The sequence below is a fragment of the Leptosomus discolor genome, chromosome 4, assembly GCF_034619465.1.
Source record: "Leptosomus discolor isolate bLepDis1 chromosome 4, bLepDis1.hap2, whole genome shotgun sequence".
In the NCBI taxonomy this organism is placed as follows: Eukaryota; Metazoa; Chordata; class Aves; order Leptosomiformes; family Leptosomidae; genus Leptosomus; species Leptosomus discolor.
Window position 1 is genome coordinate 47,526,991 of NC_141394.1, and position 25,478 is coordinate 47,552,468.

The window sequence follows — 25,478 nt, forward strand, 5'->3', positions numbered from 1 at the left end:
ACATTTTAAGCTTCATATATTGTAGAATGGGAAAAGTATCTAAGACTGTTTGGCACTGAGTTGTTAATCTCTGCTAGTCTTGTAGAATTGATACAAAATTTTGTAGATTTTTCTACTTTTAAGCAGGTTCAAAATACTCCAAAAAATCATTTATGAACTGTGTTGGTTTTCTGAAAATGCTAAGGTTTGGTTTGTCAGTCAGGTATGTATATGTAGCTGGCACATACCTGAAAGCAACACCGTCCTTAAAAAGTTCCAGAAATTAATTTAAAAACTGTGTTCTTTCAGAAGTTTTTTTTTCCTTAAGACTTCATCATGCTTTTTATAAAAGAACTTTCCTTTGCATATTTTAGTTAACATTTATTTTTAAAGTTGTTCATGTTCTAACTTTCCGGTAATAAAGATATTGTGATGATATTTCCCCATTGTTTCTATTATGGAAATTGAAAGGTGAAGATACAAAAAACCAGTACCATTTTGTACAGAAAGGTTTTAAAATTTACTTTCTCAATTTGCATTACGTTCCTATTGGAGCGTGGTTTGTTTGTTTGTTTTTTTTCACAAAAAACAATGTAGGTGTGTGCATGCCTCAGAACAATTTTCTGCTACATGATGTGAAAACTGATTCCATTGCAAATCATTAAAACAACGCAGAACTTCTGTTTTGCTTCTTACTAAACAGTCTTTATTATACTAAACATTTTATTGTATGTCTTGATTTATTTCTTATCACTGTTGCTGCGTCAGAAAATTAATTCAATATAACTCCAAATTCAAAGCAAAGTAAGTAAAATCTATTTTTGGCATACATTAATGGTAGTTGAACTATATAATAGATGGTGGAAACAGACATGAACAACTACTTGTTTTGTACTATTTATGTAAAAAAGCTGCTTTTCTAATGATCTGTCAAGTTTCTACATTTGTTAGGGCCCAGCCTGTAACACTTGATGGCTTTGGTGTTTGCACAGATACTTAATTTATATAAAAATAATGTCTTGATTACAGCACTTATGTATATGCTGTAGTAATCATGTAATACTTCATCTGTTTCACTTTTTGATTCCAGTACAGCTGTTTTAGTTTATACTTTATTGAGTTATATTTGCAACTTCAAATATAATATTTTAGCAGAATTTTACTGGTATAATATGCTGGCTAATAGGGACTTCCACCTCCTTCAGAATCCCACAAGAAAAGGTTTAAAAGCTGCTACTTTGGAATCAGGCGGAAGTCCTGACACTTGTACTGCAGTTCTAAGCTGTTAATGGCTTTTTGTGTGCATGCATATATTTGTGTGTTAACGTAAGACTAGCATTTTGGGTAAACAGTAACTGCTTCATATCCCTCTGGTGGCCTCATGCGAGCTCGTGCATGAGCTTCACAGTATAGTTGGCCTTCCACAAAGAAGTAGCCTTTTTGTTTCAGGTTGAGATTGCAGTCAGAGCACACAAAACATTCTGGGTGCCGGTATTTATCACGTGCCTTCACCACCGTTCCTCTATATGAAAACAATGAAAAGAAAAACCCAATTAATTCATATGAATTTAAAGTGAGAATAAACTCAGTATGACACAAAGTAAGTTCTAGGTATTTATCTTAAGGCTTTTAGGTTGTTTGTCTATCGGTTTTGCCAACTACTATATAATTGAAGGTTGGAAGCTGAATTTGAGTAAGTGACATAAAATGCCATGGAGTTGATCACATAGTTCTATAGTTCATTGGAAAGCTAGAGTTTAAGAAACACGTTAGTCTGGTTACAACACAGACAGTACAGTTTAACCTGTCAAAATGGTTACAAAATGAGTTTAAAACCCCCATTTCTTTTCCTCAATGACTGTGTTCTCTGAGATCATCATTATCTGTGTTCTTTGCTGAAGTTACTGATGTCATTCAGATAGAAATCTGGTAGTTTATAGTAGGCCCGCAGAGCTTTCTGGATACTCCCACTGGGTTGGGAGTAGGATGCTTTACCCTACCAAGAAACTTGTGAGAATTCACAGCCCTAGACAATGCGGCACAGGTAACTGCTGGTTTCATTGTGTATGTGTTAATGGTTGACTTGCAAAAGCTCCTGAGAAATCTTAATTAAAGCCTTGACAGTACATTGTCAAAACTAATATAATCTCTATCAAAAGTGTCTGAGATATAGGTTAATAATTTAGGATTTAGAACAATATATTTTTATATCTCTGTTCTCTAGAAGCATTTTTCTACTAGTGCAGATGGAGACCAAGACCATCACTTGGAAAGCATTTCTGTAGTCTGTGGTGGTGTTTGAGGACATGTGCTTGAAGTAGAGGTTTCTACAACTAAAAAGAAACAACTTACAGAATCCCATTCCCGCACTTGTCACACAGTGGCACTTTCTGGACGCCAGGCATGGCAGTAGGTATCTTTGTTACAGGTGCTTTCACACTTCTTGTACCCACAGGGCGTCCATCTAAGAACCAAAACAATCCTGTTACGTATAGGCTAATTTAAAAACATCTGATGCAGTTAAATACTTTTCCTGTAAATACACTTCTGGATGTATTTACAGGCTTTCACTTATATTGACAAACAATGAGGTTTCTCTATCCAAGTTTAGTGGGCCAGATTCCACCTCTTTGAAACTAGGAAAAATATTGTGTAACTGTAGCCAAAAAGCAGGTGCAAAAGTGGTTATTTGTATAGTATTCTCTGTCTCATAGACATCATCTGCTTCTCTGAGAGTAGGTCTTGAGTACAGCAGGAGAAGGAGAAGGATTTGGATTTAACATAGCAACATAACATAGTCAAGACTTGCTGTTAGAAAACTTATTTATATAACTAACCACACAACAAATTCGGAAAGATTAGTAACATGATATGAATACAAAATTATAGCAAAATACAACAAAATGCAAAGCAAAATCCCACGATGATATATATAGGCAATTAGATGTATCTATCCCTTCTCTGGTAATAAATGAGACATAAAAATTAAAATTTTAAATATTTACCTTTTAGGTTAATTTTGACTGTGTTTTATTCTTTACACTTACTGTAAATATAACAAACTCACAGCCTTTAGTAACTATTTTTTTCAAAACTTCTTCATTTGAAGGAAATACGACTGTAAATAATACTGTCCTCTTCAAATTTATTTAGAATGAAGAGGGGATGGGTGAAACTTTTTAAGAGTTGGTTTAAATTTCTCTTTTCCTGGATGTGGAAGAGAGTGTTTTCTTTCTTGGTGTCATGAGTATATGCAGCTTGTGCCAAGTGTCATGAGTATATGCAGCTTGTGCCAAAAGTTCTCTTGCTTAGAACTTTTTATCATTCAGTTAAAGTCAACTTTGTACATTAACGACCTTAAAATCTGAGAAGAGGTTCTGAAAAATGTGATTAACACCCCTGCTTTATTCACACAGGAGATTGATAGCTGTAAAAGCAAAGGGGGAAAATGTGAGGAGGCTGGTGTTCAGAAGACTGAGAATAACTTGGGCTTTCAGAAATTCTTGTAGCTCTGATCTCTCATATTTTCTTCTCAGATTCCCCCTTCCCACAAACATTTAAAAATGCTTTGAACAGGTAGAATATGTCATTATTAACCACCTTCCTCGGAGACTAAATTCTGGAGCACCTTAAAGGAGCCAGACTGGCGGGGTTGACTGGGCTCCTCCTGGTTGGTATGCAGCATCTTGTACACGTCAGACTGAGGCATGGAGCTGGGAGATGGGTCACTGTATCACAAGGAGGAAAAGCAGATAAAGCAGTTTAACAAACATGACTTTAAAGCAACAGCTTTACCAGGTGTAGAATATGATTCAGGAAAGAAACATAAAGGCAACATATTTCTACAACTACTGAAAGACTCTGCCAGGCAGCATTGCTTTATATAGCATACTCTTGATCTAAAAAGTGCTGGAAAAAAAATCTGGGCAATTGTTACAAAAATAAATCTACAAACTCATGAAAGTATTTCCATGATCGCTGTTCTGGCTCTAATGGCATTTGGAAATAGGCCAGTACCAGTGTTTAACCTCAATGCAGTCGCATTCCTGTAATCAACGGCTGTATTTCCAGATGCTCTTTGGCACAGTATTCAGAAGTTCCATTTTCACAGCAGCTGACTGCAAGAATGTTGTTAAAATCACAGTTCGTATCTTTACATAAGGTCAGCCAAAACCTAAGCAAACAAATCTTTTGAGAGAGTATCATGATGTGAAGGTGTTCCTCCTTTTCTAAGCTGGCTCTACCACTAGTTAATATAGCGAGTATTTGGCTAAGTTGATTGTTATGTAACTTACGGAGATGACAAAAAAGAGTGAAGTAGGTATTGCATAGTAGGAAGCATTGTAAGGTGATGAATGGAAATTATGTTTCTTAATTTAGTTGTAATGGGACATGGCTTACTTTTTGTAATGCCAATTTTAAGATAAAAATTAAGTAAATTATTGTCCAGACAACACCTGATGGTTGAATTTCCAATGACCTGTGAGCCAAAGATTTTTCCAATGATCTGTGAGCCAGAGAATATTTCATGGTATTTTAAACTGTGCTCAATGTTTTAAATTGATCATGATAACTAAAATCCTAAGTAGCTGAGAGAAAGAATAGATGACTATGTGCACTGGCAGGAATTAGGCTGAATGTCTGACATCCGTAAATTTCAAACTGCTACTAGGACTAATTAGAAAGGTCCAAATTTACGTTGATGAAGTCTGCCATATACATAAAAGTTCAGTTTAAATTTTCTGTTGCAACTGGCCTCCTATTCTTTGTTAAACTGTAGGTAAGTTTCCACTGGACATAAGCAACTGATTCCACAAGGAATTAGACTGGGTTTTGCTTTATGTGGTTTGGTTTGTTTCTCAGGGTAGCATTTAAGCTGTCAAATGGCACAGGAACAGCAGCAGCAGTTGGGCAGTGACCCCTGTTTCTTATGTTAATTGCTTGCATCTTTATCAATCAATAGATTTTTCTGAGCCGTCTTTCAGCTGGTGAAGAATCTAACACTTGTCGCAAGATTTAATGAATAGAAGGAGCTTAGTTTTTACAATTCTCACTAATGGCTAATTAAAACCTTGACGTTCTCCTCTTTCCTAAATTATTTCTGAACATCAAACAAGTGATAATACAATTGCATACAGAAGGCAAAAAAACAGACACAAAGGTGTGAGATAACATTTCTAAATTCATACATAGCGAAAACAAACCCCACAACAAAAGAGACATTTCAAACCTGTGTAGAAGAGTCCTTTTTCAAACTGGGAATGCCATAGGCACTTGTGAAACTTGATTACTGATTCAAGCCATGATTTCAGGATAAAGAAAATTTTTTCTTTTATTGTTCTTTAATTGTTGTGTCTGAGGATAAATATTCATGCAGTGCAGTAACATCACTCTGCAAAGACTTCTTGAATTATGGTTTATTGCTTATTTAAAATATTAGTAACAAGCTTCAGTTTAGACCATACCTGTTACGAATGACTAATTTAAGTACTGTTGTAAAGCAGAAAAATTACATTACTACTGTGCAAAAGTAAAGATGAAGCAACGTGAATGATGAATTCTCCCTTGACAAAAATGAACAGTCCTTTAAAACTTTTTATTGTATAATCGTCGTTGTCATCCAGATCCGTAACGGTCCTACTTGGCTTCTAGTCATTGCAAGGGATAAAATTCCTAAGTCAGAGATGGATGAGTAGGCCTACAATGTCAGTGCTGGCTCTGTTTGGACAAGAGCTAGTTGTGCTGAAGGAGTTGTCCTGAATGGGAGTGAAACAGCTAAAACACTGTAAGCATCTGCAAGATTTCCTAAGCTTCATCACCTGAATTTCAACAGTTGGAATAAATTTGAGTTACTGTTAATATTTTATGCATTATTAATAAGAACAAATTATTAAATGATTATGAAAAAAGGACTTATGATAACAACAATAATAAATAGTTTTGAATTTTGGAGGGAATCAGAACGTTGACTTGGCAGCTAATCAGTCCAGCTGATAGTCCAGGCAGGGTCAACCATTTTTGTTTATTAGCCACAAATACAGGATTCTTTCCTATGAAATATTGATTTGTAAATTCTGAAAGACTCCTTTAATACTTTGGGTTAATATTTGTGGATGACTTGTATTTTCATGAAAATATTGAATGAGTTCAAGTGACTTAGGTTCTCTCTAACCCTTTCACTCGTTTTCATAGAATCAGTTTGATATTACTAAAGCTGATTTTTGGTCTATACTAAATTTGTTGATAAAAATTGAAGATACGGCTCTAATTACCTTATTATGGGTGTTTCCCCCAGAGCTGTAGCAACTTGGCCTTGCAGTGTTTCCATGATATTGTCATCTGAGTACAACTGCATAGGTGTGTTAAACTGAGCGTGTACAATCTTGACACCAGGAAGCTCCATTTCCAAGGGAATGTTAGGGGCCATCTTAGACACTGCTTTCAGCTCGGTAGGGCAGATAGAGCTAACCGTGCTAATTGAAGAGGGGGTGCTGCGTCCACTGGCACAGTCAATCCCCGAAGGAGTGCTGCATCCGCTGTGTTAATAGCCAGGTTACAGAAGAGTGTGCAATGCATGTCAGATTATAGAGAAGAAAGACAAAGGTACAGGAATATGGTGATGTTAACAGGGCTGAAAGCATAAATAGAACAGATACAGAAAAGCAAAAGTATAAAAAGTAGAGAAAAGCAAAAGTATCTGTATTCATTGAAAAGTGTTTTCCTGTAAAAAGTGTCAATGCCAGTTACAAAGCAATCCTTAAAATTCTGGTATGCATTTTCTTTAAAGATCATAAAAATTCTTTGATAGATTGAATAATCCAGAACAAAATATTACTTTACATTTTCCATGCTAGACTTCATTGAGGATTAATTAAGCATACCTAAAATTCTTCGTTCTAGGTGAGTAATACTTAACATTTACCAAAGGGTAGCATACAAAGGTTATCTGAGTTGTCAATGTCAGTGGCAGAATAAACACCTGCAGTACTGGAATTCTAGGCAGATCATTCCAGTCTGTACCTCACAACCATCTCAGTCCACACTTGAAGAGTAGTGTAAAATGAATGTGATATTTTCTAGATAACCTTAAATTCTACAATTAGCTATTTATTGATCTTTTTAAATTAGATTAACAATATATTACATTTTTAAAAATACTTATTGAACATTTCAAAGAAGAAAAGATACTAAACGAGCCAGGCTTACTTTTGCATTTCTAAGTTACAGTGTTTTGCAGTAGAATGTAAAGTGGTCCTTCACAAGAACAATGGATACGTATCCAAAGAATTAATTCTACAGCTTTTGAAGTAGATTTTACATATAATTTATACATAATAAAAAAGTTTTTCAGAAATATTGATGTTGCTTGGTGTTATTTAAGAAAAGTTACTGCATACCAATTTGACATCTCTGGACAAGGATTAGTAAAATAATGTGAACAGTAAGCCAAAGTCTTTTTCAGTGTCACTATTTTGAACACTTCAGTCTTTTCTCATAGCACTGCAGAGGCTTTCTTTATTATGGGATATTTCTTTGCTGTTGCTGTGTAACAGCACGTAACCCAGGCTTTCCACGGTCCTTGGTTACCATTTATGTGATGTTCAGATCTATGAGATGATACATGCGTAATATCTTTCCTCCAACTTGTGTAGCAGAGTTGTGGTTCATTCTTTCCAAGCTGAAGGGTTCTGTGTAAACCTGGGAAAATACTCTGTTTCCCAGTTTGATAGTACAGCACTCTGTCCAGTAGCTACTCTGGGTGGGAAAGACGACCCAAAATTCTCCCGTTGTTTCAGAGGAGAGTTTGTGTAGGACCACTTTCTCAAAAATGTAAAGGGAAATATATATTCAACCATCAAAGACATATCAAAAGAAAGCTAATTCAAGAAATGGTAGGCAAGCCTTAAAGCAAAAGTACAGTTCTGCATCATCGCCTAGCATGAGCCAGCCACAACATTCATACAGGGGCAACTTATAAATTTACAGTCTTTTCTTTTAGAAGTATCAAGACCACCTTCAGATCCTGCAGTAGAACAAGTTTTGTCAGTGCTGATAGTGTTAGTAAATGTAAAGTAGCAGGAAAAGGGCATAAAGAGCACAGCTTTTGCTACGAGCAGCCAAAGTAATTTTAAAACAGAGTAAATTGTGAGTAAAGTATAAATAAAATATAATTATATATTAAATATAATTTCCAGTTAGTTTTGCCAGAGTAAAGTCCAAAATTGTGGCTAATGTCCAATCTGTTAACACAAACCCACAGTCCAGCCACAGCTCTTCTTTCAAGGTCCTATTTAGCCTCAGCTGTCTGTCCTAAAGGGATATATTTACAGTCAAGGTGGTGGTTTGGTTTTTGCTGTGGAGGATATATATCAAGCCAAACTGAGGAAAAAGTAGCAGACAAACAGTATGACAACCAAGGTTTTGTAGATGTAACACCCCGCATCAGAGATTCTGCAGTTTGTAAACACAGACTTCTCCAGTGCTAGAACACCTGACAGACCTTGCCCAACTAATGTTCTGAAGCTTGCTGTCAGGTTAATTTTTGCAGGCTTTTTTCCCCATCTGACATGCTGGAAAATGGCCATTTGCTTCAATATTTTCATGGAAAATATTGTGTAATTGAGGTTTCTGAATTGGGAGATTAGTCTCTTGATACACTGATTTGAATCTCCATAAATCTGATTAGACACCTATAAATGGTACCTAGTGGTCCAAAAGTCAGTGTAGGTACAGTATGTAAGTGCTGCCCATGGTCAGAGTCTGTGCATGTTTCCTAAGGACTCTTTTGTCATTTATCCTGTGTCAGCATCAGACTGCAAGGAGAGATGGGCACCTCTTCACTGTGGTGGTGTTCTACATTGATAGTTCTTGTTCACAGAAAGATGGGACACTTTCCATCTTCTACTGTATCATCTTTATCACTCAGGTGGTTGAAAAATTTAACACATCTCACAAAACTGATAATCCATATGAGATTATCCTTTGTATACAGGAATGAATTATCAACCTGTTTTTCTGGTCTAGTTTGTCAGACTTCAATTAGTTTAATTGAAATGCAGGCATTTTAAACTTTAAGAATGAAATGCAGAAGACTAAGTCCACTGGTAAAAACAGCTACTGCTAGAAAGGATAAAGGATAGCACCACAATATATCGCATCACTCAGGTGCTTTTGAGCTTCCTTGCATTTTTAGCCACAGGATGCGTTTTTTTCCCCCTCTGTATTTAATAATGTAAACTAAATAATAGTGAGGCATTTAATCCATGATTATGATAGGGGAATATTACACTAAAATGATGGATGTAAATATATAAGCTTTTCTGCATTTGAGAGCTGTACGTGTCTATGGCATGAGATAGTTCTCCTCTTTTAGCTCTGCATTACATTGCCTTCTGAATAGAGGTTTGCTGAAAAGCAGACTTTGGATCTCTTTGAATGGCCTAGATGGTAACTGATATAACTAGCTATCTTTTATTTAGCAAGTTAACAAATTAAATGTGTTTGCATCTGGACAGAAGAATTTCAGACTGCCCTAGATTTCTAAACGTACAATATGTGGTGCTACGCAGTAAACTGAATCAGGTTCATGAATGCAGTTACTTCATACTCTTAGCAGTATAACTGGGATGGGAGTGTGGAGCTGCTTTCTTTTGGAAACTGAAATTTGAATTTCAAGCCTGATCTCTGCAAGTCAACCATTTCAGGTTTTTTTGGTTTTGTTGTTTTTTTTTTTTTTTTTAAAAATTTTGCTGTTAGGCTATATACTACTATAAGTAAATTTCAAACGCATCAGTATACTTTATTAATGTGAACGGTGAGTATCCATTAAAAAATAACACCATGCATCCAAATCCAGCACAGCACTCAGAGTTTATAACCTGCTTCGGCCTGAGACTATGAAAGGTTTGGGCCGAATGTTATGCTTGTGTTCAAAGTAGTTCATATCCTGTAAAGAAAGGAGGGTTAAAATGACTTTCTTTGGCCTACAAATGCTTATTTCTAGTTAAAAAGTAGTTTGTACATTCCTGGTACTTAAAACACAACTACTTTAGTGTACAGAAACATTCAGACTAAAGTGCAGTTATAAGAGAGAAGGATGGTACGTAGTGTTGCAGCCCAACATAGAGGGCAAATTTTAGCTCCTGCAATGTTGCCACTACAGAGCTGAATGGATAGTTCTCTGTGTTGGAAAAAAAATTCATTTACCATCATTTTTTTAGGATAATCAATAAACTCCTGATTATCAGAAAAAACAGCAAGAGCTGGACTTTTTAACTGAAAACAGAACAGACAGTGAGAGACCACAAATGACCATGTATTATAAGTAAATACCAGTACTCACTTTTGCGATGAGTTAGGAATGAGACCCCTCAGTTGTCCATGAAGTGCGTCTTGAATATTGCCAGATGAGTACAGCCCAATTGGAGAATTATAGGAGGAGCTCACTACCTGTCTTTTGTCATCAATATTTGCTGCTGCAACAAAAGGCTGGGCCTTTCTGTTGTGGGCTGTACCAATAGGCTTGAATTCCTGTACATGATAGGCAGACAAAATACACAAAGCTACAATGCACACCAAAGCTAGTAATGAGTAAAACTGACAACATCAGTATTGTTAATCTCTGCATTTTTTACTTTTGCGACATTGTTATTTTTTAACTGGTGCAAGCATACTATATTTTCCCATGAATTTTCTATATGCTACTTAAGCCATACATATTCAGATACTATTATTTTCCTGCTTCAAGGCAAACAGAAGGCATTCCACATTCGTAAATATTGTGCAAATTTAAGAAGAAATGGGAGGGATGAATATTATAGTAACCTGTTGCATTGTTCTCTAGATTTTGTGCTGTTTATGTTCTTTTAGAAACACTTCATGTATAGTTAGCTTAATTGCTTTGCTTTAGTGCTAATCTCTGGCTTCTGCATTTTTGCCACATACTCATAGAGGGACTTGCAGAAGTATGAAGATTTTACTGTAAATGTCTTGCCTAAAAACCATGTAAGTATTAGCACTTCTTTTAACTGAAATAGTCTTGAATGTACATCAGATTGAGGACATTCTTCTGAACTTATTCCATACTTTGAAGCACATATATGCATCAAAAATTGTGATGCTATATAATTTAAAGATGATGTGAAATCATTGTAGATATGTAAAACCTAGAAATGGGTAAACTGGAAATCATTCTGCCTATGTGTATTTATTTCTGGAATATGATTTTGTTTACTGTTAGCCCAGGTATTTTCCTGAAGTTGTGGAATTCATAGAGATGAGATCTGGAAACAAAATCTCTGATGACCTTTCAGATAACCTTCAATGTTCTACTGTAGTGTTTGACCAGGAATGATAAAGACTGTTGACTATGTGAAAATTAGCTTATTTTTATCGTGCATATTTAGTACAGTCTCCTTTGAATCCCTGTCAGCTCAGGTCTATCGCTAATCCACAGAAATTCAGACTTTGGAAAAAATAGTGTTGTCATCTGCTGAGGGTTTTTTTTTCCTTCTGTGCTAGTGGGTGATGAATGTTTGCTGCTGTGGTCCATCACCTTGTCCTGATGTCCTGCAGTGCTCTTAGGAGACAGTGCTGTAAGAGCACTTGAACTTCCATCCCTGTGGAATAAAAAGCTGTTGTTCCTAACAAATAGGTTTCTACAGTCTGAATTTTTCTGTTCTTTAGAGACTGGAACTTGCAATGTTAGGATAGCACAGTTATTAATACTTCAATTTTCATACAAGTCCTTGGCAGTTTTCTGATTTGGCTTTGTTTTTAAGTCTGATAGATGTACTAGGAATACATCAACAACACTATAGACCATTTGTGTATTTATGTTGCTATCCCACTGTGTCATATGACCTATAGAAGTCTAAGTTCTGATACTGCTGAATGAGATTTATTTCAAATTGTTGAAGCTTGTATCTTAGGTATTGGAACTTTTGGCTTAATCACTGTGTCAGTTTACACAGAATCACAGAACGGTAGGGATTGGAAGGGACCTCTGGAGACCATCTAGTCCAACCCCCCCTGCTAAAGCAGGCTCACCTACAGTAGGTTGCGCAGGACCATGTCCAAGTGGCTTTTGAATATCTCCAGAGAAGGAGACTCCACAGCCTCTCTGGGCAGCCTGTTCCAGTACTCTGCCACCCTCAGAGTAAAGTTTTTCCTCATGTTCAGGTGGAACTTCCTGTGCTCCAGTTTGTGCCTGTTGCCCCTTGTCCTGTCAGTGGGCACCACTGAAAAGAGCCTGGCCCCCTCCTCTTGAGACCCACTGTTTAGATACTTATAAACACTGATAAGTTCCCCTCTCAGTCGTCTCTTCTCCAGGCTAAACAGCCCCAGGTCTCTCAGCCTTTCCTCATAAGAGAGATGCTCCAGTCCCCTCATCATCTTTGTGACCCTCCACTGGACTCTCTCCAGTAGTTGCTTGTCCCTCTATGTCTAGTAATTGCTATCACATATTTTGAATAGTGGCACACCCAACATCTTCAGCTTTAAAATTATACAGGTGCAATTGTGGTCGTTCACTTATGTCCTGAAAGCTCTACAAACTAGTCTCCTTGTTCTGTGAAATAAAACTCTAAACAAAGTGGTTTTTTGATACAGAAATGCCTTTTTTAGATTACCTTAGACTTTAAGAATTCTAGAAAAACTTCCAGTTAGGACACATACAACCTGTTACCACAAACCAAAACAAATATTTGAATACTCAAATCCACAGATTAAATCAAGATGATAAGAGCAGATTAGATAAGCAAGGACAGATTTTTGACATCTGTAGATTTTTATTAATTCCTCAGAGCATTATTTCCTTTCTCAGACAGTATGAAGTCTGTATTCAAAGTTTTGGTGAATAGTTTATAAAAATTATGATAACCTGAATGTGAATTGGCCCTTTGTTTTCATTTAAAACAACAGTTTCAGAAATATATTTAGGAACACATTGAAAAGTCATGGATATATAGAATGTGCAACCAGAAAATGCAAACAGTAAAAAGCAGTTTTATTAAATGAAAATGTTTAGCAGCATTGCACTGTAAGAGGCTACTGAAAGCAGCAATCAGATAAATGAGCACAAAGATTTTACTTGCAATTCCTCATTTCTGTCTGATGGAACTGAGTTGCAGTTAACATAATGTATTAGTAAATGGAAATAATCTACTAGTGTTTAGGTCATATCTATTTAATGAAAAATATTAATGTCAAAGTATTTAAAACTGATTTAAATCCATGTATGATACAAAACAAACAAATCCAACTGTGAACATTGTAATTTCATCCCCTTTTTTATTTCTTGTTGACAAATGAACAGCACAGATGACATGTGGCACCATAATAACATGTTTACAATGTAAGTTGTGAAACAAGTACTTGCAGTTAGTTAGATTTAAATTAAGTTTTCTTTTTAACTCATCTATTTATATAAAATGTCAGTGACAGAACACACAGCAGCAAAAATAGTCCAGCTCTTGTGTTTATTGGAAATCATTGGGTCTGCGAAAAGTCCTCTTTTAGTTCAAAAGCTAAATGAGAACTGGAGGTTGTTGAAATTCCTAATCAGGAATATTTGAGAATTACAATACTTCATTTCTTACATTTTTTCCAGCTGACTGATGTCCTTTTTGCAGGGCTAACTACATTTTGCCTTGATATAGGTATCACAAATAGAAAGAATGCAGCCTCCAAAGTCTGTAGAATTGCATCCAACATGAACCGTATGATGGCATTCCTTGGGGTAACTGCTATGATAGTCCTGAGGTGTTTACATCTTGGAGGTATCGTGTGACTAAAATCTTCATCACTGATTATAGAAGAAGGGGTTGTTCCTCACAACTAGACTAGCACAATTATATTGTTTCAAAACTTGATTATAAGTTGTAATAGACTATAAACTTACTTTTTAGAATAGTGTGTTGTTTTTTTTTTTGTATTTCTATACTTATCTATGTGTATAGTATATCTTCCAGGAATGTATAATGCCTTTTATGGCCAAAAGACTAGTCACACTGAACAAAGCATTCAAAGGCAAAGATAGAAGCAAAACAAGAAAAGCCCAAATAAAATCAATTCAAGAAATTGTGGTAATGGAAACAAATTCATTTAAAATGAGGTTCACGGGATTGTAACTGAGAAAAAAAATACAGGTCATAGTATTGTTTTACATTGACAATGCAACAGAAAGGATTTTAAAAATAATTTTATAAGATACAGTTTGCCATTTAGATTGTTTTATTTTCTCTTCCTAATGATATTCTTTGAGAACCTTATGTTCTAAATTGCTTTTATGCAGAATATGATGTGATTGTATTAGTAATACTTCAAGTACTCTATTATTTCCTGTTATTTATCCATCACATATAGGTTGCTCCAGAGTAATGAAATTAGGTGGCTGGTTTTTATGTGGGAATGTGTAGCTTTCAAGAGTGGCGCTCAGCCACTGTTTGCTGTAAGTTACTTGCTAGAATTGTTGCCTCAGTTTCCTTTTCTCAAAGGAAAAAAACACTGAGAACTTTCATTGTGCTGTGACAGTTGTCTATATCAATCTCCAAATGACACTTTGGAGGTGCTCAGCCTAATGCAAAGGTTTGCTACAGTGTAAAGGTTTCTTGTTCCATAGCTGCAAGTAGTCACAGTATTCAGTTGTTCATCCATTTGCACATAACCATCTCCAAGCATCTGTAATTTCCATTCATTGAAGCTAAGGTAAGCATTCTTTGGCCAATTACTTGGCCAAATTGCTGAACAATTTAAAATATGTTTTGCTTTCATTTACAACTATCTTTTATTAGCTTGCAAATAGAAATTAGATACTTACTAAGAAGATTGTGATTTTTCATGTATTATTGTTATTTAGTTCGCTTATAATGTATTTCCAATTGTTGACTTCCCTTTTTGAAACTTTCTTAGTGAACTTTAAAATGTCTATCTGAAAAGAGTGAAAAAAATCTGACTACATTTATAACATCTATGACTTTCTGAGTAATTTTGATTATTTTTTGAATGAAGGAAATGCCTTTTATAGAACTCAATGATTTTTCCCTTTCTGCATAGCAGTCAATGTGTACAATACTTTTGTATAAAAGGGTTTTACATTTGAAGTAACACTATACTGCTTTTGGATTTTTCCCCATTTGTCTGGGCTTCAATGCCTTTATTTATTGTTGGACTTCAGCAAACTCTAAAATTACCTAAACAGCACAGGTTATAGTTGTGCAATAATTTGTCATCTGAGGTTAAAGAAACTTTGGTGTGGAACTGTTTTCACTACTGGTATACACACCTCTGGGTCTCATGTATTGTGAATAAATGTGCAGTAAAATTTAATTTAAAATTTCAGCAATTGTAGAAAGAAAAAGCGTATTTTTTTTTTCCACAGGGAGATTAAAGTGATGGATGTTCTTGGATGGCATAATTTAATCTAAAATGTAAATCATCCCTAGAATGGTTTAGCATATTTGTTTACAAGTATTGCTACTTTTCTGGGGCCTACTGTTTATTAAATATACTCGGTACTCCGCATTTTCCTAGGAAGGAAAGAGAGAGAGACACTAAAACGAAGAGGTTGACTATTTAACCTGGGAGAAACTGTTTTTCTGATTGCCCAATGGAGACTGTTTTTCAGTACTCGGTCAAATAGCACTTAGTGAAATCTTGTGATTTATTTTTAAGTAACGATCCTTTTTAGGAACACAGCTTTCATGCAAAGGGATTACTCCCCTGCCATACATGCCTACATGTTTTTTTCTATAGCTTTTTCAGTGAATTTCTTCCATTGGTGTTTATTTTATGTGTATCCTAGCTATTCCACAAAAATATGCATTTAAAATAGTTTTGTTTCTTCACTAACTTGTCTCTGACTGCTGAAGAGGCTAGGTTATTTCTGACAAAGTTTGCTGTGTCACTTAATGCAAGTTTTTAGACTGGAAAGAAGAGAGAGAACTGGAACACTGAAATGCCATATTCATGTTTGGGAGTGTCTCCGTGAAAACAGAATTGGTGGAACTATTTATTGCATAGGATTTATTGAAATGGAACCTGCACTTACATTTTTTCTAGGATAGTGCAGAATAATTTGACATACTTTCTTTGATCCTGGCCTTCCAGGATCAGCAGAATGCTCTTCCCCGCCCCCCTTCTTGAGAGAACAGCAGTGTTCATGTAGGTTAAAGAGCGATGACAAAGGAATAAAGCACTAGTTGTAGACAGTAGCCAGCTATTTCCCTATTACAATATGGAGACTCTGTCTCATAGCTTTGTGCAAGGGATTGGAAGTGAATTTGAAGAGAGAGGAAGGTTTCAAATGACTGGATTTTCTTTGGTCATGTACAAGGATCAAGACTTTGCTGGTCAGAAGTGGTGAATGGTTTGCTTATTGATCAGTACATGGGTTTTGTATAAATTTGTAACTTTTGGTTCTGTGGTGTAGTATAAAAATATATGGAAGTAAAGAGACCCAGCATTAATGGATCTCTCTATTTAACTGACTGTTACATCAAAATGACTTTTGTGATATGACGAGCGTATTGCTTTGGTACTTGACATTTACTCCTAATTGAAGAACTTCCTCATATGGTGAAGAATCTCTAAAAGAGTTAAAGCAACTTAAACCATATCAGAATAAAAGAAGCTATTTTCTTTCCACAATAACACTATTGTGTTATGTACAGTTTTAAAGAAAAAATGAGAATGTGTTGTAACTTGTTAATGTTTTGTTTCAGTTATGGCTGAAAATCCAAAAACATCTAGTCAGATAAAATGACATTCATACATATCACAATCATGATGGTTTGTATTAGCTTAAACTGGCAGATAATGGATGAAGTGCTATTCAAAGAATTTTAATGACCGCAAGGGAGATGGTTTAGAGTGTAAAAAAGCAAATGGAAATGGTTAGGTAACTTTTAACAATTCATACCTGTGGTTCAGCTTCCAAATTTATCTTGAAGGGATGGGCTTTGCCATCTTCTGAAACTTGTGGGGACCATAACTTAGTTCCTGACCTAGAAAGAAAGGAGGGCAGAATTTAAATAACTTGATTCCCTATGGAGTTGTATATGTCCCTGTAGAATATAATGCACCTTGAAAATTTGCAGTTTGTTCTATGCTTTTTTAATGTTCTGACAGAAAAATACTTCAGTTATATATAACGTGTACTATATGCAAACAACATATAAAAAATGTATTTACTTTTTTAAAATTATGTATACTATGAACAATGGGAAATGATTTGTTAGTATTACCAAATGCAAAGGGAAAGGGAAATTAGTACCTTTCTGACCTGACCAAACCTTTTACAGTTTTGGTTTTTTAATGGTTGATAAAATGAATGTTGGGTCCTCAGAATGTTTTGCACAAATAAGTGAATATATTAGAATAATTCTCAACCAGAACAACATCAATTTCTTTTTTTATGACCACAACATCCATGCAAAGCTTGCTTTTCAATGTAGGAGTGCAATCTAGGTATGAAAAAATATATGTGCAACTGTAAACAGAAGTTACACAGATGATTCTTTCAGTCACTTAGGCAGAAATAACAAACATGCGAATGTTACTTACAATTCTGTTGTCATGGACAAAGCAAAATTTGGCAGCTAATTTTAAAATAATGTAATATTAATGTTAAATAATAATTTAGTACTATTATATAAATACAAATATTTAGCATTTTAAAAATATGCACATATTTCATAGGCACAGTTACACTTATATTTTGAAAATTGCTTCCTAAGAGAGTTGCTAAATGGTGTATATCATTCTGTAACAGAACCTAGAATTAACGGTAGGAATTTTTAACTGTGGCATGTGCTCTAGTAATTAGACAATGCTGCTTTCAAAAAAAACCCCACCTTCTGTATTTTGAAAGAAACACTGTCACCGAGTGTAATAAAGTTCTGTGGCTCCCTGAAGGCCTCAGGTCAATCAGAGGTGTCTGTTTCTTGGAGACAGCTGAAAGAGTGTGCTAGGTGATTCTGGTTAAAAGCTGAGCAAGCTCGCTTAGGAGATGTGAAGAGGCAGGTTATTTGTTTTGCTGGTTTTAGCTGAGGGAAATTAACACAAAAAGTTTCTGGACTCCTGCAGTTTAGATAGGAGGGGTTGTTTAGTTTTAACATTAGTGTTAATACCTCCTGTATTTGGTTTAAGCCTTGTGATCAACGAGGTTGTCTTTAAACCCCCTCCTTTGTCACCCCTCATGAAAGTCTGACATGATGTTGCTTTCATTACTTGGGAGGATATACTAGCAGCTTTGTCTGTGATTGGGAGCAGGAGGCAATGATAGGCACCTGTGGCTGAGAGAGTGTTAGAGCAGTTAGAGCCAGAGCAGAACTGAACATGTGACAGCTAGCTGGGGTTTTTATTATTTCCCAAAAATAGGAGGAACTGTTTGTTTACTGACAGCAAACAGGACTTATGGAGTCAGTAGAGGCAGTAGGTGGTACAGTTCCCAGCTCAATAAATGTGGTGTATAGCCTGAGGGAAGCTATTCTTCTCGTGCCTATGAAGACATGTTCTGGGGAGTCTTGCCTGATCTGGAGTTGGTGAGGTAGGTCTGGATGCTTGTAATTTTAAAGGTTTTGTGAAATTCTTAAAATTATTTAAAATAGTTACACCATATAATAGTTGTACTGTGTAATCGTTTGGTTGGGTAGTATCTTCTTTCAGAAGCAATCACACATATGCACATACCTCTCTATTTTCAGATAAAGCTGATGTGTAGCTGCTTTGATTCTTTCCTGAGCATCATTATGTGTCATGTTCTCTGTGCTTAGACCATCAATAGCTATGATAACATCACCAGGACACAGGTTGACAGCTGAAGCCTTGCTTCCAGGTGTAATCTGAAAAAATGAAATTTAACTGCTTAAGCACCACACATACCTGAAATTTGATAGAGAAAATAAACTTGACTATGCTTCCCTATTTCTTATTGCATTGGGGAGGGAGGGAGAGGGCCTGTAAACAAATTTATGATTGCTTACAAAAAAAAGTGAGTTCTTAATTCTGCCAGTCTCTCTGTAGTTCTGTTGTCAGTTCAGCATATAAATGCTTTATTTATCGTAACTTCAAATTAGGTGGAAATTATCTTCACCATTCTGCATTAAATAATAGTTACTGTAACTTATCTTTGAATCTTCTGTCTCAGTTGCCATTGTGTAATTTGCTTGAATAAAACAGTTAAATTTCTCCCTTACAACTCCGGGCAATAGCAGAAGAATAGAACTATTAAGAAATTGTGCTACTTAATGTTCACATGCATGATGTGTGATTGACTAGGTAATACAGAAAGCCACTTGTGGTTTTATGACATTTAAGGACAAATACTGCAGCTACTGTGTTTTCTGCTAGCCTGGCCTTTTGTATTGTTAAGTAGTTGGAAATACGCTAATGAGACTGAAATGACATTTTTCTCTTTTATTTGTGTCTAATTCAGACCCTGAACTCCTTAATGTCCTGCTGCATTTGAATAACAGGGGCCCTGATCCCTCAAGGTGATCTGTGTGGTGCAATTCATACCTCATGGAAATGTACCAGTCAGTGACATTCATAGAAATGATCCTAAGCCTGTCTTTCTATGCTTGCTTTTTTTGGGTCTTGTTGATAATCTTCTACATCGTGGTTAAAATAATTGAAATACAACATAACTTTGGTTTAAAATAACTGTTTTAGAGAGGCCATGACCCTAGATTTTACCAAAGCTTGTTCTAGAATTGCAGGCCTTTATTTGCAAACAGGTGACTTCTCATACCACCACACCATTTAAACAGGTCTTCGGTCACTGAGTGGGATTTGGGTCCCTTATGTGTGTGCTGCTATTTTCAGTGACCTTTGATAACCAAGACAGCAATATGAAATTGATGGATGTAGCAGATAAGCTTCTGGAATTCAGCTCTTCTGAGACAGGTTGATTCATATAAAATAACACTAGCTGCTTATTTTTAAGTACATGAATCCCCGTGATCAGTTCTCTGATTTGTGCTATGTATGAAGTAAAAAAATCTATTGGAGAGAGTTTTTCTCACCATGGCTTCTGCTACAGCCCAAGCAAGTGCTATCTCAGTTTTTAAAGGTGATCAAGTGTTATGGAGGACTGGAAAGCATGCTATGGAGACGTTCTTCAATTCTGGTGTTTCCCAGTTTTCCAGAGGGAGACAGTAAGCTGCCCTGTATCCCTTCCAGTATGTTCTGAACCACAGCTATGGTAAACCTGGCAGACTTATTGCTTCTGAAGGTGACAGTACTAACTGTCAGCATAGAAGCCAAATAGAAATACTCTTTTTGATATGTGTTGCACTCTATTAGTATTGAAACCATGGCAAAAATCATCCAAATAATAATTTTCTTCTCTTTCCAGCTGTCCAATTTAGTTTGTTTGTGGGCTTTGTTCTGCATTCCAGCATGTAAACTTAATTTTGATTTCACTGTAGCAAACTGCAATGTGTGTGCTATTATAAAGTCAGGCGAACTTTCCTAATGGGTACTTGTGGCCAGCTGGAGGCTTTTACCCCCTCTACCTCCAAAAGAACGGACTCATGTACTGTGTGCTTAACAAAGTGTTAAGGTGCCTGAATAATCTGTTTGAGTATGAATCAAGGAAGTTTCTTATAAATCCTAAGTCTGAAGTTTCCAAAATTGTCTGTTTCTCAAACTTCAACAGCTGTAAGTGTAAATGAGCTACACTGAGACCGCATACATTATTGTAATAAGACGGGTGGAGGTATGATCATGCTTCTTCCTTTAACCTGGAATGGCTCCTGACTTCACTCAGCATGTTGTGGACGTGCGTGGAATGACAAACTGCAGCAGAATTCCTACATTTTACATGTCACAACAAATCGTCTGCTGTGTCTGTGGCATACTGCAGCAACAATGTACTGAGATAATGATCCTGCCTTATAAAGCAGCATATCTTTCTAGCACAGTATGTTCCCCTGCAGCTGTGCTGCTAGCAGGACCTAACCCACTCTGTGTTGCTGGTAATAATGCACCATCCCTTGGATTTTGTTAGCATATTGTCATGAGCTACAGTGATACCACTATATGGTTGAGTGGGGTTACCATTGCTCGGTGAGAGCAAGGAGGGAAAGGTGTTTCTTGTTCTTTAGCTGAATTGATTATTGCCGGGCTTCTGGGATGTGTCTGTTGGGCCTTAACACCTCGATGGGGGTGCTGAGCTCTATTTGCCCAGGCCTTCTGGGTTGCAGAACTACCTGCCCTTGTATAATCCTTTCTGTCATCTGCTCTTCCTCGGTTTGATGGAAAGAGCTGGAGATGTGCCGCTAGGGTGGGGTAAGAGGAGTATGGCCAGGTGCCATACTCTTTTCAATATTTCAGGTGGGAAATCTTGACTGTTGCTTATGGGGAAGGGCGGCAGACAAAAGTACTGCAGTCTACATTTTATAGAAAGGGACCTGGATGTGCATGGCAAGGTTATGCCGTATTGTGCATATAATATTGATATTTTGGGTACCTCAATAATATAAGTGATACTGTTTCTTAAGGACCTTATTGGTGGTGCATTAAATGTGTATTATGAACACAGAATCTTTTTATGTCTGTAGTGTTTGTTGCTTCCTTACCCTGGCTTCATGAGGTAGATTGTACTGGTGCTTTGGGAAAATTTTTGCCTTGCTCTTCAGGACATGTCTGTATGGCATGTCTGTTGCTTTTGTGTCCTAGGTATCTTGGATTTGGATAAATAGAAGGGTAAGGGTATGTGTTGAGCATTCAGGTGTTGTCAGAGACTAGATAACTGTTTAATCATGTGAGGGACAATGTCTCCTATGAAACGTCGAAGAAAATCTCTATGAACCTGTTAGACTTGTGAAGCTTATCATGGCACATGTTTATAAATATTTCAGGCTGTGTTTTCTGAAGAGAGTTATGAATGTCTGCAGGCAGAGTGGCTAAATATAAAATTGAGTTAATATAAATACTTGCATTGCGATCTGTAAAGGTTTATATTAAAATAGAGCTTAAATCTGGAGTTGATAGTATTTCATCATTCCCTTCAACTTTTACAAGTTTTAATTGTTCCTGTAATGCTTCAATGTTACTTAAATTCTAGGAATGCATTTCTCTAAATGCTTAACCCAAAATGTTATCTGAAATTCAGTTTCATTAAGACCAGGGTTTTGATCAGTTTCATTGATGTAATTCCTCTGCATCTATATAAAGTTCCAAGAAATGTTTTCATTATTTCTAGTTACTTCATTGTTTCTGACCCTAATAGAATCTGAATATGTCTATTTTTACTTCTCTCCTGTTCTTCCTACTTTCCCAGTGATCATGATCTGTGGTTTTTGCATTTGCTTGAAACAGTCAAAACAACAGAACATATCTCAGATGGGTTTTTGAGATGACATCTGTCCTTTAGACAGGTGGGTGATTATCTCTTACGCTGTCTGTCTCTCTTGCCAAGACCTGGTAAAAGCTTTCTCTTGTTGAACAAGGACTATAGCCAACTAAACTTAACACATGTCCAATTATTTTGTTCAAAATGAGTATTAAAATAATTTCGATTTATTGTTTTAATATCTACAATTTTTTTTTTTTCTTGCCGGGACAGTCAAGCCAAGTGTGATCGGGCTGCTGGCGGTATCTTTTACAAAAGGAACACCTAGGCCCCCAAAAATAAAGCATATGGATCTTCTAAAATATTCAGTACTACTTAAGGGGTACTGCATGAATACATATTTAGGGACCCTTCTAAATGTATACTGTGGCAACAAAAATAATAATTTTGAACAAATCTACCATTAATACTCTGGAACTCAAGCTCACCGAACTTAGACATGTCATTTTTCCTGATATATGTTTTATTTCATAGTTCTACTTGGAATGGGATTTTGAACATTTCTGTAATATGCTAGAAACCAATGGCTTGTGTCTTGTGAGGCATTTGATAAGTATGAGTCAATTGCAAAATAATTTATTCTTTAGAAAGTTACATTTATAATAACATCCTTTGTTATTGCAGTTTTAAACTTCATTGCACTTAATCTAAACACAAAGAAAATACAAACCAGACACCGCTAAAATATTTTTCATTAGAGATAGTGGAAACTATTTTTCTTTTGGAGGCCCATAAAAGGCAATGAAGGCCCCAAAACACACAGAGCTTTTTTTTTCTTTTTTTTTTTATTTAATGTTTTTGTCTCCTATTTCTCCAAAGGCTTTTCTATGTCCTATGGCATAGAGTCAAATAATAGCATTCTGGTTTACTTCTGTTTAAAAAAAATAAAGTCTCTTACGCTTCTATAAATCTGGAATAAGTGATTAAATGAAATTAATTTCTACTGGTATATTATGTGTAATGTTGGTCCTTAAAATTTCTGCAGACTCTTGTTTAGAAAAATATTTACTGCAAGGCATCACCAGTGCTATCCATCAAGGCTCTTGACGTTTATTTAATACCAGGCATAGTGTAGATATTGAGTCATAGTGCAGTGTGCTTTTTAAAAAAAAGCAAGCAACATTGGTGATTTGGAGGCTCATGGAACACACACTCAGTCTGTCTGAGGTTCTGAAAAGCAGCAAAAATACAAGAAGAACAAATTCTAGTCTGATGTCTATTGAACATAATTTTCAAAATACGTATCCTGTCTCTTGAGTAGATCTATGTCTGTAGATGCAGGGCAGCTGACAGTGTTTTATATGCTCCATTCATCAAGTAACTGTTTTCTTAAATAAATTGCAATTAATAACTCAAAATCCACAAAAAACCAAAGGCTTGGATTCTTGCCCTTTATTAGAGGGGTAAGGTAAATTGTCTGTTTCTAAATATGGGAGAAAACACCAAAGAACTCTCTCCTGCATATTAAGGACTGAATAACTTTCTAATAATTCACTGATTTTAACATTCATGAAAGCAAAAACATTTACATATGTAGAATCAGGTGCTGTTGCCTTTGCTGGCAATAATCAGAATTAAATGAAAGTCAGATTCATCTTGTGAAGTTGGCACAGAATTTGCAAAGCACAAACTTCCAGGCATGAGGAGCTGCTGCCAAGCAGTCTTCTCCCCCAGTGATCACAGAGGCTAGTCATGAAAATGATAAAAGTGAGGTCTGGCCTTTAGCAGGCTCAAAACTAATTTTCTCATCTGAATTGCCTGGGGAAATCATGCCAGAATTTTTCTGCCACTAAGGCACTTGAATTCAACTTTTGAGGCATAAGTAGAAATGCAGTTAAAGTCTCTTAGACCAATAAAGCAACCCCAAGAACAAGTCACACCAAACTTGTAAAAACTGTTAGCATTCAGCTGGCTCTCCTCAGAACTAGCAGCTACTTGCTAATCTACTCACAGCTTCATCCACATCTCTGAACTCCAGAAAAGTAAAAGGCAAAAATCTGCAACAACTAATAAATATAATAAATAGAAAGGAAATGGAAAGAGTACATACCCTGGTTATGATTAAGGGTTGGTTAAAATCTATTCCTCCCGAGAGCCTGAATCCCCAGGGTGCTGGTCCTTGGAGAATAACGTTTTGTGGCATTGTGGACAGGTTTGTTTGGTTTTTTTTCTTGGTTAGTGTTCTTTTTCCTTTGTGTCTGTGTGAGAAGCCAGGCTGTAGGAGGAAGGGTGCTGTCAGTAGAGCACCTGCTGGACAGGACAGCCGACCTTACATACCTCTTAGGAAGTTTTACTCATCCCACAGCTGTGAGCACTGCACTTTATCCCTGCTCTTTGGGTGACGTCAGCCAGTCCCTCAGCTTCTCCACCCACAGAGGGGAGTATCAAACTCAGACAAATAAAGCCTGAATACTAGAAAGTTTACAGCAAATACTTCAGCTTTATCTGCTGCTTCAGAGTCCCCTCAGCCCGACAATCAGTAAGCTTCAGGATGCAGTGTTCTGGTTTCTTAAAGTAGCCCTATTGCTTTCTTGATACCACACGGATTGCACTGCCGGTGCTTGTTTCAACTATATAATGCAGTGCTTTGACTTTGTATGTGATTCTGTTTCATGTAAACAGAAATATTGATAAGGAGATTTCCCTCTCAAGCTGTTTTACATCCTGTCTTATTTGTAATGTAATAGTTTACTGCACTAAAAAGTCCTTCCAGCCCTTCAGCTGAGTTTTTCAGCTACAGTCACTTGAGACCATGGCATGCACCAACTCTCATGGCTTGAAAAATCTGGACTGACATCATGCATAGTTCTCATACCGAAGAAGAGAAATGCAGTATTAGTTGATGATGTCTCTTCTCTTTGTAGAAATCTTAGCTTTTTTTAAGGTAGCTGCAGATACCTTCTGTTGTTTGTTGGTGTTACTGAATAAATACTTGGTATTTCTTTTGGTTTTCTTGCATCAGCTTGATCAGCTTTATTCTGACTTCTGTATCCCTTATATTTTGTCCAAAAAGAGATGATGGTGTACATGTTCACTCACTTTCTTATCATGGTGTTCCAGATTTCTCTTTATATGTGATATTAACAAAATTAATATGTGCATAGGTAATGGTCTTTAAGCATCTCTTTGGCCAAAGTTTGGC

The 25,478-nt window shown here is 36.2% G+C and overlaps 1 protein-coding gene across 2 annotated transcripts; it reads right to left on the minus strand.

Annotated features, from left to right (window-relative positions):
- Positions 1–1,311: 1,311 nt before the first annotated feature.
- Positions 1,312–24,479, minus strand: PDLIM3 (PDZ and LIM domain 3). Of its 2 annotated transcripts, XM_086464146.1 has the most exons (8): positions 24,387–24,479; positions 18,670–18,821; positions 16,898–16,982; positions 10,322–10,509; positions 6,252–6,515; positions 3,580–3,707; positions 2,332–2,443; positions 1,312–1,501 (listed from the first exon to the last, which is right to left on the minus strand). In XM_086464146.1, the coding sequence occupies exons 1-8, from the start codon at positions 24,477–24,479 to the stop codon at positions 1,312–1,314; spliced, it is 1,212 nt and encodes a 403-aa protein (XP_086320272.1). The 2 variants fall into 2 exon arrangements, with proteins under 2 accessions (XP_086320272.1, XP_009949007.1); XM_009950705.2 differs by lacking the exon at positions 6,252–6,515.
- Between the last annotated feature and the right edge of the window lie 999 nt (positions 24,480–25,478).

What these genes read in the sequence shown, in the direction of transcription:
- PDLIM3 (XM_086464146.1), bottom strand. Translation starts at nt 24,479, where the DNA reads ATGCCACAAAACGTTATTCTCCAAGGACCAGCACCCTGGGGATTCAGG. An exon ending in AACCCTTAATCATAACCAGG is followed by an intron (nt 18,822 to 24,386) that starts GTATGTACTCTT and finishes TCATTTTTTCAG; the next exon opens with ATTACACCTGGAAGCAAGGC. An exon ending in ATTCCTAACTCATCGCAAAA is followed by an intron (nt 6,516 to 10,321) that starts GTGAGTACTGGT and finishes CTATTAACACAG; the next exon opens with CGGATGCAGCACTCCTTCGG.